This window comes from Natator depressus, chromosome 3, assembly GCF_965152275.1.
Source record: "Natator depressus isolate rNatDep1 chromosome 3, rNatDep2.hap1, whole genome shotgun sequence".
Lineage (NCBI taxonomy): Eukaryota > Metazoa > Chordata > Testudines > Cheloniidae > Natator > Natator depressus.
Genome location: NC_134236.1, coordinates 132,850,900 through 132,865,795, shown reverse-complemented (window position 1 = coordinate 132,865,795; position 14,896 = coordinate 132,850,900). Strand labels below are relative to the sequence as shown.

Genomic DNA, 14,896 nt, shown 5'->3' with positions numbered 1-14,896 from the left:
GTGAGCTACAGCTCACTTCATCGGATGCATGCTTATGCTCAAATAAATTTGTTAGTCTCTAAGGTGCCACAAGTCCTTCTTTTCTTTTTATATTGTTAGGGGTGCACTTTAAAGAATAATTTTAACATGACAACAGTATTGCTCGCCACCTTTGGCCACATACTATATTTTGTCTTTAGCATTTTTAGTACATGCATGCTTATCATTCCCTTTAAAAACTGTTTTATAGAGAGACTTACAGGGAAATGCACACTAAAGTATACAAATTACTTGGTGAAATTCTATGCAGGAAGTCAGACTAGATGATCCTAATAGTCTCTGATAGCCTTAAAATCTATTCATCTATGACAGAGGTGGACAAACTACGGCTGCGGGCCACATCCGGCCTGTGGGACTATCCTGCCTGGCCCTTGAGCTCCTGGCCGGGGGGGCTAGTCCTCGGCCTCTGCCCCGCAGCCTCAGCTTGCAGTGCTGTCTGGGAGGCGGGTCTGCGAGCTCCTGCCGGGCAGTGCGGCTGCGAGAGCCACCAGGTGTAGTGGCCCTCCATACACTTTCGGAACCTGATGTGGCCCTCAGGCCAAAAAGTTTGCCCACCCCGATCTATGAAATAAAATTCACAGGGTTGAATACAAGGTTTAGGTGTCATAATGAGATGTACAACTAAAGACTTAGAGTGAAGTATTATACACTGATAAGTCCACAAGCAGTTGGTGTAGCGTTTTGAGGGCAGATCCTCGGGTGGTGTAGTGTTATAGCTCAAGTCAGTGCAGCGATGGCAATTTACATCAGCTGAGGATCTGTCCCTTTGTCTCTAGTAGTTACATGGGCACTTTTCTCCTTTAGAAACCCCTTTTATTTATTTTATTCCTGTAGGACTGAAGCTATCAAGGAGAATGTGTTGGCTGTTCTTCTAGTAGTTCTTGTCTCACTTTTTGGGTTCCTAACTCTGAACCAAGGCTTTTGTAAGGATATTTGGGTCCTCCTGTTCTGTCTTGTCATGGCCGGTTGCCAATATTCCCTTCTAAAGGTAAGAAATTTCCTGTACACAAAATCTCCTGGAATTTTTGGGGATCCAAAAACCTGTAAATAATTTTTTTTTCCTGTTTTTGTTTTTAGAGTGTTCAGCCCGACCCTGCCTCACCAATACACGTAAGTCTCAGCAAGCGGAGCAAGTTTTCTTTTTATAGTATCACTTTTGTACTGAGAGGGAATCAGTTGGTACTGCCGTGATGCTACCCAGGGTCATCATGACGCACCACCTTACCGCTCTTAGTGTGCAGCTGTCTCATCTGTGTCTGTTATAGTCCAGCTCCCTGGAACCAACAGCTTCTGGCAACACAAGCACTACCTTCCAGGCCTCTGCAGACCTCGCTCCCTCTCTGCAGGCTAGTGACAGGCACACACCAACTCCTGAGAGTAATCCCTGTAGCATCCAGCCCCTTGTCCACCAGCCACTCATAAGAGTTACCAGGTATGCTGTCCCCAGAGGGACAGTATACACACAAGAAGGCTGTAACCAGGGTGGGATGAGCAAGGCAGCCACCCAGGGTGGAAAAATGGGGTGAAGAAATGCTGAAAACCCCCCACAGGGGGCACAAATATGCTTGCTCACTCTGGGCACTAAAATGTCTGGTTACAGTCCTGCACGCAAGCTGAATGATTTCAACTCAGGAACAACACTTTGCTTAATATTACAGCACTAAAATATATTTGTAATTAAAGTAACAATAAGTTTATTAACAAGGATCAGAGAGTCAAAGATTCAAGTCAGTAAGGACAATGGACAGAGAAAGATTACATATAAAACAAAATATAACACTTTTCCTAGAGTCTATATTAAACAGGCCAAGCCCCTGTCTACAAAAGTTTGTCACCCAGAGCAATCTCCCAGCGTCTCCAGCCAACATGACTGGGATCCCTCTTTCATGAATGCAAAAAGTGATGTCCTTTTGCTTCCTTGGTTAATGATAAAAAGGTGTACTTTTGTCTTCTTATCTCCCAAACATCCGTTGTTTGTCCCAAAAGTCAGGATGCCCCCCCATGGTTTATTCCCTAGTGTGCTGACTTCATGTTGACTTCGTATGCAAACCGGGCTTCATTTGTATTGGCTTTTGATGCTTAATTTATATGTGAACCAAGACAGATAAGGGAATATACATCCTTTTGTCTGGCAGAAATCAATGCTGCCTCGATTCAGACTCTTTTTAGGAACGTATTGTCAGTATATATACACAGCTTCTTTCATGGTATTTGTACATACATTTCACAATGACATTAATGATCAGTGAGAACCCAGCTTTTATTGAAGATCTCACATAACATTCTGTGTGGATAAATACTATGGAAGCAGGATGCTAGGTGTAGTGAGATTGTCAGGCCTGTTAGGAGTTGCTGTTACAGAGCAGTGAACCCTTTGCCTGTTGGCATTGAGGGGTTCTTAGTGTCACAACAGTGAATCATTGAAATAAGTAGCTCTTGTAAATATTGTTGGTTGTTTATCAAGAACCCTATTTCGTGTGGCTTTTGTGGCTTCAATGCTATTTTTATTCATGATTGGTTATTTGAATTCATCATTACTTTTAGGTACTCTTTGTGCTAAAATATAATAAACATACATGTGTCTGAATTAGATTATTCAGAAACTCAGTCATATGGAATCTGACCAACATTTTCTCTGTTTTCCATTAACCACTGTTGGCTTTTAAAACAACAACAATCCAGACTCATCCTTCAGTCTTCAGTCAACAGGGATTTAAAATTAATCTTCAAGACAGATCATTGATTTTTAATCTGCTATTACTGATGTTTTCCTCAAAGTCATTAAGAAAAAGTACATAATTGGCTGATCAAATAGCACATGCTTCCTTATTAAATTAATCTATTCCTGTAATTGTATTTATATATAATATTCATCCTTCCTTCGCCAAGTACCACAACTAGGAGAAGTATAATTGAGGTATCAACAATGGATTGTTGTAAATTTTCACTAGCAGTATGTGTATTAGGTTACATTGAGAAGAGATATGCGAGATCTGCCTTACTGCGAGTATTAGCTACCCTGGTATTCTGAATCATATCTCCAGAGCAGTAGTACATTAGAAATACTGATTCTGTGTTGGAAATGCATTGGTTTGCTGGCATCAGATTGTCCTATTTAGGAATATTTCTTCCAGGAATAATATGTGCACTAGGGAAATAGATTCAGTGCATCTATTGCTCCCAGGGTAGTGAAAGAAATGGAAGTGTGATATTGGATACATTACATTAAACAAATAAGATATGTGTTCTAACACTTATCAGTTGGCTAGCTGTAATGTAAGGCAACCAGTACTAGCAAAAAGAAAAGGAGTACTTGTGGCACCTTAGAGACTAATCAATTTATTTGAGCATAAGCTTTCGTGAGCTACAGCTCACTTCATCGGATGCATACTGTGGAAAATACAGAAGATGTTTTTATACACACAAACCATGAAAAAATGGGTGTTTATTTGTGCTGGAAATGGCCCACCTTGATTATCATACACATTGTAAGGAGAGTGATCACTTTAGATAAGCTATTACCAGCAGGAGAGTGGGGTGGGGGGAGAGAAAACCTTTTGTAGTGATAAACACCCATTTTTTCATTGTTTGTGTGTATAAAAACATCTTCTGTATTTTCCACAGTATGCATCCGATGAAGTGAGCTGTAGCTCACGAAAGCTTATGCTCAAATAAATTGGTTAGTCTCTAAGGTGGCACAAGTACTCCTTTTCTTTTTGCGAATACAGACTAACACGGCTGTTACTCTGAAACCAGTACTAGGTAAGAGGAATGAGCAAAAATCAATACAGTTGATTTTCTTATCTAGAAGGATAATGTAATGTAAGGGTGGCGGGGGGGGGGGGGGGAAGGAGTTTGTGAACTGTTGGAGGAGGACTGAATTCTTTCTCCAAGTCAAAATATTGTGTGTGCTCACTCAGGACCTGAGCCTATCCTAAAGTTTGTTGATTTTGGACTTCTCACCTTCTGGGAAGTCTGCCGCTAGATAAAAGAGCACCTGCTGTTTGCAAGCTGCTATTGGGAGTGGTGTGGGGAGGGTGGGAACTACAAATCAGCTCTGTCTCCTGGATCCTTTCCCTTTGACAGTGAGTTTTAGCCTTAGTCATTTTGAAGACTGGAAATATAAATTCATTTTTTAATCAAGGTTCTTTGCAGTTTATAATTGTAAGTTCTACCAAGGTGAATTTGAAGGATTCTTAGTTTCCTTTCCTGCCTCAGCCATTCCTAGAAATTATGGAATTGCTCAGCTATCGCACATTTGGAAGCAATTTATGCCTACCTGCAAACTGGACAGTGTTGATAAATGTTAGTTTACAATTCCATTCCTTGTAGTGTATGTTATTTCCAAGGATTTAAAAAATATTCAGATCTCAGGAAAGAGCTAATTTTCTCGATGCCAAAAATAGACCATATTTGTCAGTTCGACTAACACATTTCTACACACAATAATGTGAACGGTAATCAAATTGCTTGCACATGCAAACATTGATAATGTGCACATTTGTTTAAGAGGGGTGGTAACCAGCATAATCAAAACTTCATTATAATCACATCCTAGCCTAAATTATTTGTAGCAGCAAAGACGAAATAACTAATGAATCTTAATTGAGGCATATTTTCATGCAATACCATGGCTAGAATTTTACAGTCACAGTAAAAATGTTGTTATAACATCATCCATCATATTATATTCTACATGTCATACAGTATTCTAACAAAGTGATGATATACCTGATTCCCTCCCAATCCTCCCACAAGGCTTGGTTTATTAAGAAGTGCCTATGAAAAAATATTTTACAGTATCATTTTCACTCAACATTTTAAACATGAATGGTATATTTAACATAAATTAAGCTAGAAGACTTAATCCATATTGTATTATGCATTATAATCACTTAAAAGTTATTAAATTTTATAATATGAGATGTATTAATAAAGGCTTGCTGGAATTAGTTGGCATCATTAAAAATAAGACAACAAGTAGGCTTGAAAGGATGCCATACCGTACTACTTCATAATTCACACAACTACATTAAAATTGAAGTAGATAAGATGGCTTGATGCTAATGTGAGGATGCAGAACAGAAGGGAGATTAAAGAATGATCAGTGTTATAAACCTGAACGACAATGCAGCTGAAATTTTCCACATTAAAACAAGACTGGGGAGCAATGGGATAATCTGAGGGTTTTTCTGGGTCCATTCTTTTTCTTGGATTCTCAGACTACAGTGGCCCCTTGTGCCTTTGATCGTCTATGGCTGCTGGCAGATTCCAAACATTATTCCCAATCTCTTTCAGGCATATCTTTCAGTAGTCGGTCATGGCTTTGTCATCTTGAAACTAGACTACTGTAACAGATTCTGTTTAGGACTGTCCTTGAAGACAGTCCAGAGTAATAAGAAATAAGGAATAAATTTTTGACAGTGAAGATAATTAACCATTGCAACAATTTACCAAAGGTAGTGGTGAATTCTCCATCACTGACAATTTTTAAATCAAGATTGGATTTTTGTTTCTAAAAGACGTGCTCTAGATATTATTTTGAGGAAGTTCTATGGCCGGGCTATACAGGAAGTCAGACTAGATGTTCACAGTGATCCCTTCTGGCCTTAGAATTTATGAATCTAGTTAGGAGGCATAGAATGCTGGTACCTAGTGTGGAGTGTGTCACTATGAGCATGTAAGGCGAGAGCTCAGATCTCTACAGTGGTTTCCTGTTCACTTCATGATGCAATTTAAGGTGTTGCTGACGAACCTGAAAGTCCTGAATGTCTGTCCAGGACCAAGTTTTGTGGTCGATATCACAGAAGGCCTCACAGGGCAAGAAGCAGTGTAATGAAATCATCTGGAATCCTGCTTCTGTGCACAAAGCAGAGGTCTCAGCAGGGTAGTGTCTGATACCAAGGTGATGGGTACACTTTAGATAGGTAGATATGTATGGCTTCTGCCTTTTGAAATTTTTTCCAACTAGATGTCTGCCAGAGTCTGAGGTTAGTTAGCTTCAGAGTACAACGTAGAGCTCATTTAATGTGATTAATGTTCAGTTTCTGTGTGTGGTGTTTAATGTTATATTTTTAATTGTTTTGTTTTGCTTTGCTTTGGCATTTAGTTTGGAATAGTCTCTGCTTTCAGTGCTTAGTCGCCTAATTCTTGCTGCTGACAGTTCTAATGCTGCTTTCTGAGAGAGGATAGGGCCTGATTTTCACTCACCCTGCACTGGGTTAGCTTAGGCAAGTAACTCCTACGTAACATCTGCTTAGACACTTGGCTTTCAGTCACAAGCCCCTGATGTTTCCTACTGTGCACACACACACATACACACACACACACACACACTTCCTCCTTCCCCCTCCCCACCTTTTCTTCCCCTCCTCCCTATTTTACGTGTCTTTCAGAAATACAGCCACACAGGAGAAAAACATTAAATAGAGCTGGTTGAAATTTCCCTATCAAATTAGTTTTAATTGAAAAAATGGCTTTTCAGCTAAACAAAAATTGTTGGAGAACAAATTAAAAAACCAAAAAAACAACAACTATTTTCGTTGAATATTTTCAAGTTTTGTTGAAAAAATTAAAATAATAATAATCAGCGTTGGAGTTATTATTTAATATTTGACACCAAAACCCAAAAACCTAAAAATTTCAAGTAAATAATTTCACAAAATTGAAAAAAAAAAAGTTGTTTTTTTAAAATTTTTCACAGGGGAAAAATAATTTGCCAACCAGCTGTACATATAATGTAACCAGGTAATCCCAGAAAAAATAAAAATAAAAAAAATCTAAAACTGTTGCAGGACAGGCCAGCTTTACCAAAATGAAGTTATTTCATTATGGTGAAATTGACCAATACAAAGCAAGTAGCATTTTGTAGATTATTCCTTAAATTTATAATTCTCTTGTGTCAATGATAAGCTTCAATTCCTGCATACCTATTCAATGGAAGGCTGTCTGGTCTGGGAGTGTGCCCAGTGTAGCCAGCTGGCATGGGATGAGAATGTGCTTTTCTCTAATCCTTCAACCCCGAAAGGCATTAATGTGTCCACCTCCAGCTGATGACACAACAGGAACTTGTTTTCTCCAGCAAGTGCTGATGTAGGAGAATTAGCTGATATTGGATCTCTTCAAGGAACTTCTACCTCCTGTCAATTATCCACTTCCCAGCCTCACGAGTAACCTCTCAGTGTTGAGCAATCACCCTCATGTGAAGCACAGTTGGCAGGCCCTTCTTGAACACCCATACCAGCAACAGTCCTTCTTTCTCTAATGCTGTTTGTCCCCTGTTACTGGGGGGCTTTAGTGGTCTCTAATGACCTAGGCAATATTTGCTCTTTGGGACATCTAGTGGCAAATATGTCAGGATATCACCTTAACAGATGGGTACCATGGGGTATTTCTTCCTTTTTTTGATTGTCTGGCTGCTCTCCAGACACTTCTACCTTGATTGAATTGGCCTCGTTAGCACTGACCCCCCACTTGGTAAAGCAAATCTCATCTTTTCATGTGCTCTAATATATATACCTGCCTACTGTATTTTTCACACCATGCATCTGATGAAGTGGGTTTTAGCCCATGAAAGCTTATGCCCAAATGCTTTTTAAGTGTTTTTCTTGGATGCAGTTTGTCTCTAAGGTAAATGAATAACATTCTGAAAACAAGTAGAAAACACTCCTAATTTTACCATTATACCATGGACATACAACTTATTAAAGAGAAAAAGAGAGAGGGAAAATTGCAGCCTTTAGTATAATATTGAGGCCATGACTAAATGCTAACTAGGCTTCACTTTGACTTAATTCACATTTCCTGAATACAAGATGCAATGTAAGCACACCAGTTCCTAGTAATCTGCTGCATTGCTAACTGATTGATCCCAAAAGCGATTACAGATCAGTCAATATTAATACCAAAGTATGAGCCTGGCTGAAGGCCAAAAAATTATGGTCACTTTACCCTTCTTCCCGATTAAAAAAAGGATTGTGAAGAAGTGCTCTTTTACTAGAGAAGAAGTGCTCACTTAAATTACATTTTGCAAATACAAATGGGTTTACGGCAACATTTTATAAGGCAAACCTGAATCCTTGTCACTTTGATTTTGGCTTTTCACACTCAAGCATCCTTTGAATTGCCAGTGTATGAAATGTTCTATTTACCCTTGAGCTTGCTGTCAGAAGAGCTGTTAATATTTTCTTTAAATAACTGCTTGTATTTTCTCCATCCCTCACCCTACAGAAATGTTTTTGAACCATCTGGAATCACGTAAATGAAAGACATTTAATTTGTTCTAAGTATACAGGGTTATTTACCCTCCACTTCAGCATTCCTATCAGAGATCAGCATTTAGGGCAGCACTTGATGGGGAATGCCACCTCAGGTAGAAGCACATTAGTGTAGGGTCAAATGGCTCATGTTGATGAAAAAATAGAATAATGTTGGTGATATGGTACATTTTACGTAGTCCTTTTCATCCCAAAGAATCCCACGAGCCATGAGTTTGCTTCAACTATCCTTACACAGGCAAAACTACTATGATACTTCAGTACACAAACAGGAATTGCTTCACTCACTGCTGAAATCGAGCCATTCCTGGGGAGGAAAGCTGCAGCTGTTTACCAGCATATAGTCTCACTATACAATGATTAAGGACAGGAAGAAGAATACTAGAGTTGACAGAAACTGCACAGGGAATTAAAGCAAAATATAATTACCCAACCTGGAACTGAGATAGGAAACAAAGATTAACACACCTATGCTTGCAAAATGTACACTGGAAACTCTCATAACGGAGAGTGGGCAGCGCCTCACTTTTAAGCCTCCTCAAAAAACACCACTTCCAAAAGCACGGTGCCATAGGGCATACGTTTAATATTGGTTTTGAGAAAAGCGGTCCCACCTACTAAATCACCCATACCCTCAGTCACTTCCTGGAGAAATCTGTGTTTTCCTTTGAGGTCTCTCATCCAAGTACCGACATGACTTAGCTTATGAGATATGATGAGCTTTCAACCCGAATGAGGTGGCATTAGTTCAGCTCTCAATGAAGCTTTTTAAAAAAAACAACAACAAAGAGTGATTGACTGAAGGGGGAAAAAAAAGACCAAGACCAACTGAGCTGAATCAGAACTGTAATTATAGGAGTTTGTTAAAAAGCAGCAAAGGTAGGACATTCTGGGTAACACAACATAATGTGTTTTTCCCCAGACCACATTGGAGATTAATGTAAGGAAACAGTGAAAGGAATTAGGATTTTAGTTTTTCTAAGCCCTGAGGAAAGACCTTGGTATTGAAGGAGCTGGCAGGAAGCCCCTTATGAAAATGTACAGTATTTTTGTGGTGGACAAACCAAATTCCAATACAAGAGAAGAATGGACTCCGCTATCTTCCAGAAGATAAACTGAATTATTTAAATGTCTGAAAATACTTTTAAAAAAATAGTTTTCATTTTTGTGTTCTCTGTGCAGTTCCAGGTAATTTTCTGGGGGGAGTAGTGGGTCCCTCAATGTTAAGTGGCTTGCTTTAATTTAAACAGTAGTGAGAAGTAAGGGGGCCATAAGATAGAAGTGAGGTAGCCTAAAAATAGTAAGGGGGCTCAGTTCCCTACAAGCTCCCCCAGTAATTTGAGCACTGATTAGGTGGATTGGAAGAGGGTTTTTAAAGGTATTTCTGGCCTGACCAAAAGCAAGGATGTTCAGAAAATGTTGGGAATGCCTGCCCTTAGAATTTCCGTCACAGGTGCTTGGCCCCACAGTGATTAGAGCGTGTGGAAATAGCCACACTTCTGTAGTTGAACTGACCACACTGCATGCTGCCATTGTGTGTGACGAACACCTGTCCCCTCGATGTCTGGTAGGGTGCTCTGTGTACTGTGAGCTCAGAGGCAAGCACTAGGCTCTACACATTTTCTGCCCAGCCCTCTGCGTGCAGTCCAGTTCTCAGGCTCATGTTCCCCAGTCTTCCCTTTGCAGCCAGCTCCCAGAGTGCTGCCTCCAGCCTGCTTCTACTTGTATGCAGCTCCAATCCCCTCTGACTTAATAGACCCTTCATTTTAATATCCTCTAAGAATTATGGCACCTCAACTGGCTGGTTGTTAAACTGGGCAAGGTGCAGTGCCCTTTGCTGGCCAGATCCTCTCCCTCCAGCTCAGCCTGGGTGAGGGGAAGCTACCCAGTAATGAGCCAGCTAGGTTGTTACAGTATTAAGCAGGGGCAGTTTTAAAAATGTTTCCTTTTAACTTTTGATCATTAGGTAAAGTTTGGCTAGTAGAGTCTTCCCGAAACACCCAACCTGATTAGCGGGTGTTGATCCTGCGGAGTAAGGGTTGAATGAGTTCTGCCTAGTCTGTCGGATAGGTAGCTAGTTACTGCAGTCAAGGTATCAGTGACTCTCGCTCGCTCACTTGCTCGCTCGAGAACATCTAGGGTCTGGGCTGAGCAATCTTGAGGGTAGAATCCCAGGACAAAACTTTAACTGAACTGTGAATTTATTAACAAAGAAATAAGACATGAAAGCAGGCTGTGCAAGGCATCATCTCACTTGGTGATCATAGCAATGCCCATTGCAATAATATAGGAAATATATTCCCATTAAGGACTTGGCTAATGGTAAAAATGTAAAAATAAATGGTGTAAGGGTGCCCATTGTAAACACTTCTGTATGTTACTTAGAGTACAGCTGGCAGGAACCTCTGATTTACAGACAGATGAAGTGAGCTGTAGCTCACAAAAGCTTATGCTTAAATAAATTTGTTAGTCTCTAAGGTGCCACAAGTCCTCCTTTTCTTTTAGACAGATTCCTTGTTCCCATGTATGTTTGCAAGATGAAGTGAAAATATGAAGCTGGATTTTGTGTGGGTCATGTCTGCTGATACTCTGATAACTGGACAGAGGCAGCTAGAGCTTTGCAGCTGGGTGAGCCAGATCAATGGGAGTTTGCCTACCAGCTTCACTGTAGAAGTATCACTACCTTTGCTTTTTTCTGATGCTTTTGAAGGTCTCTCTCTTCTCCCTTCCTCTCCCCCCAATTGCCTCATCAAGTAGCAACTCTTCCTTTGCCTGAGGAGCTAGCAGCAGGAGGAACTGAGATGAAAGTGACTCACCCCTGTGCCCATTCCAGGAGCATTCCTTCCCCTCCTTCTTCCTGCTCATAGGCTGCCCCACCCACATCTTTGAGTCAAGGATTGTTTCAGCTGTGTGTGTGGTGGTGGTGGTGGGGGGGACAGAGGGCTAAATCCAAAAGGGGTTTAGCTGCCTAACTGCAACTTGAGGTGCTTAAGTCAAAAATTTAAATCTTCAAAACCTAACTTCCCGAGGTGCCTATGTTTCCACTGATAAAGTCCACATGGCACCTAAATTTCTGCATGTGCTCAGCCATCCAAGTCCCAGGCATCTAGCTCATGCTTCAGCTGCAGTGCAATCCTAAAACTAGGCATTGCGCAGCTTATCTCACGTGTGGGGCCTGATTTGGTGGGCATTTGTAGAGGTCTCTTTCCAGATCGGGCCTGGCACAGAACTATGTAGGTGGTGATGCTCCTGCTCCCCCTGTAATCTTTAGCCCAGTGGTTACAGCAGCATCAGACAGAGGGGGAATTTGAACCTGGGTAACCCACATCCTGGGTGAGTACTGTAACCACTGGGCTAAAGGTTATCAGGATACCACGACCAACTTCTCCTCCTTCATTGTTTTGTGTGAGAAATGACTTAGATGCCTAACTCCAGGAGAGGGTTCACGGCTGTAAATCCCGAGTGTAGGGAGGTGCCTAACTCCATTTGAGAGGTAGGACCCAGAGCCTTCCTTGGGTATGGCGAATCAGGAAGACTGCCCCAGGCCCTGCGCTTTGGGGGCCCCTGCGCTTCCATAAAATTGTGAGGTGTTGGGATGGAAGGTGAGGCAGGAGGCGGGCAGGTGAGCAGGGTGAGGAGACGAATGGGGAGGCGAGCTGCAGGTGGGAGGGGGGTGAGGAGGCGGGCGGGCGGACAGCGAGGATGAGAGTGGCGGGTGGGGGTGAGGAGGAGAGCAGCGGTCACCGGCAGCCCCTCTACCAGAACCTCCCCCTCCCCCAGCACCTCCTGCCCACCAGCGGGTCCCGCCGATCTGCGCCTCCCCTTCGCTCTCAGCGCCTACTGCTTTCGTGGCATCAGGGGGCACTGGGGGGGAAGGGGAGAGGAGTGATGGCGCAGCGCACTTGGGGGAGGGAGCGGAACTGGGTGGGGAAGAGGTGGGGGGGTGGGAAGAAGCAGGGCAGGGGTGGGGCCTTGGGGGAAGGGGTGGAGTCGGGGCGGGGCCTGTGCAGACCTGATAAGGAGCACCCCCTGGCAGATTAGAAACTTGGTGCCTATGTCCCGGGCCCCGCAGTCCACTAGGGACGGTCCTGGTGGGACCTAAGTTCCATTCCTTTCGGGGCATCTCCCATTGGTTAGCTTAGTCAGCTCCCCGCTCACTGTGTCAGTTTTTTGTTGATCCCATTCTTAGACACCTAACTCTCCCCATGCATTGTATAGGGAATTTGGGAGCCTAAATTAAGGCTGTAGACTTTATTAGGTGGCAGGGTGACTAAAAGTAAGGCATTACAATGCTGAATCTAAGTCCCTTTTCTCGATCTACCCCAGAAAGTCTGGAAGTGGTTGGAGTCCCTTCCTGTCTTCTCCAATGTAGAAATATGGCCCAGCAGGGGCAGCAGTACTAGGATTCCTGGTGCAGCGCCAAAGCAACATTAAAGTAGGGAACCAGCTGTAGTTGTGGCAATAGAGAGCGAAACAGAGGCAGAGGAGAAGTAGTAACCACTCCAGCAGGGGTGAAAGAGAACCATATTTGAACTCAAGCATATCTTTTCTAAGGGTTAATCTTCCCTTGTACCATCCCCACCCTTTCTGAATTGGAGAGGGTGAGCTGGAAGGTGTTCTCTGAGCTGGAACTGCTTGTTCTGACAAACCATGTATTAATTTTGTATAACGACGAGGAATCTACCAGTGGTATTTAAATCAAGACCTTTAAACTCATTTCACTTGTAATCTACAATAAGACACATCACACACACAATTTTCTAAAGGAGAAAGGTTGAAGCTTTATACCTGTTGAAGCTTTATACCTGTGAGAGCCACAAAGCTCCTTTTCTATGTTGTTGGCAGCAATAACTACCTCGTCTTAATATAATGCAAATTATAATATAAATTAAAAACTGTAATTTTATCATTAATTTAATAAATGCTGGACATAAAGGTCAGGGTACATGAAGCAGACATTGATTAATATTAGCTTTACATTTGAAAGGAAAAATTTAAATGTAAAGTTTGCTATTAAAGAGCAAGATTCAGCTAGATCTAGATTTTTCTCAGAGTATGGTAATGACTGATACAATTTTTATTATTATTTTAAAAAGGTCTGAAAGAGCAGATTTTCAAAGGCACAAATGGCAGATAGGCACCTTGCTCTGTAATTGCCATTTGTGCCTTTGAAAATCTACTCAGAAGTGTATAAAATCACTTCTAGCATTATATTAGTAGAACAAACAAATTAGGGGAAGTGTGAAGGTGGTATTGATTACAGAAAAGCTGAGGGAATCCAGGCTTAGATGGTTTTGGCATGTGAAAAGAAGATTGGAAGAATATATAGGAAACAGGATGTTAAAATTAGAAGTGGAGGGAAAGAGAAGGGTTGGAATTTCCAAAACTAGATGAATGGATGTCAAACAAGAGGAATTGACTAGTGGAGTTTGAGGAACAGCTTCAAGACAGAGTGGAATGGAGAAGAAGGACTCAAAAACTGACCCTATATGGATGGAACTAAGACAAGAAGAAGAGCAGGAATATGGTGTAGAAAATACTTACTGCCTGGTCTCTGCCCCCTATTGGTTTCATGAGTGCCTAGACACTGTCATGCATATAAATAGAAAGATGAAGTGCAACATTAAGAAATATTTTGTTTGCTTGTCTTTTCCAGGGACACAATCAAATCATAATGTACAGCAGACCAGTATATTTTTGTATCTTGTGTGGCCTTATTTTGTTGCTAGATGCTGGATCTAAAGACAAAAATCCTTCGATTTACACAGTATATGGCTTGAAGCTCTTTTCTCCTGAATCTCTCCAGTCAGCCAGAGACCATATAATAGGTGAGTTGATACTTTGCCTATGAATGTAAAAATGAGTTGACCATCTGGGGAGCCTGTGTTTTTCCCATGTTGACAATCAAATGAATGTTATGGAGAAGTGTATTTTGCCCCCTTCATTCATCTAAAGGTTAAACCTGTAGAAAAACTTAGAAGAAGTCAGCATGCAGATATGGTGGCACTGGGCATCCATCCCTCACCCTAAAATCAGTTCTCTGTAGAAAACTAACAATCACTGATGATATTAGAAAAAGACATCATCTGTGAAATGCATTTTTGCTTTGTATGGTGGTCATGTACACACATGCATCACATCACAGATCAGCAGCCTTCCCCCCTCTCTGCTGCTCTGGGGACGTCACACCTGCTATACTGCACTGTGTCTGGGCACCTAGTTACTGTAAAATATTTGCTACCTGATGATGGTTAAGACAAGAGCAACAAATATAGATTTAAATTTGCATCATGAGTCAAAGAGCTGTGTGTGTAAACAAAGATGAAGGGGAAAACATTATAACAGTTACCTGTATAGTGAAGGACATAAACAATGAGGGTGGTGTAAATTAAGGTAGTGAGGAGAAATGGGATGAAACTGGAAAAAAAAAAACCTTAGACTTAATATTGGGAAAACGTCCTGACACTGAGATGGGCTGGCTGTAGAACAGTCTCCCAAAGGAAGTGGTGGAAGCTCAGTTGTTTAAGACATTTAAAACAAGAGAAAACAAAGTATTGGAGGGAGCAAGCTTGTGGCATGGA

The 14,896-nt window shown here is 41.5% G+C and overlaps 1 protein-coding gene across 1 annotated transcript in view; it reads left to right on the top strand.

Moving 5' to 3' along the window:
* The window catches only part of PCNX2 (pecanex 2), a 238,070-nt gene that overhangs the window by 49,330 nt on the left and 173,844 nt on the right, over nt 1–14,896 (top strand). Inside the window, exons 11-13 of the mRNA XM_074948848.1 lie at nt 874–1,027; nt 1,117–1,149; nt 13,972–14,143. Coding sequence (XP_074804949.1) covers nt 874–1,027; nt 1,117–1,149; nt 13,972–14,143 — 359 coding nt within the window. The remainder of the gene's footprint in view (nt 1–873; nt 1,028–1,116; nt 1,150–13,971; nt 14,144–14,896) is intronic.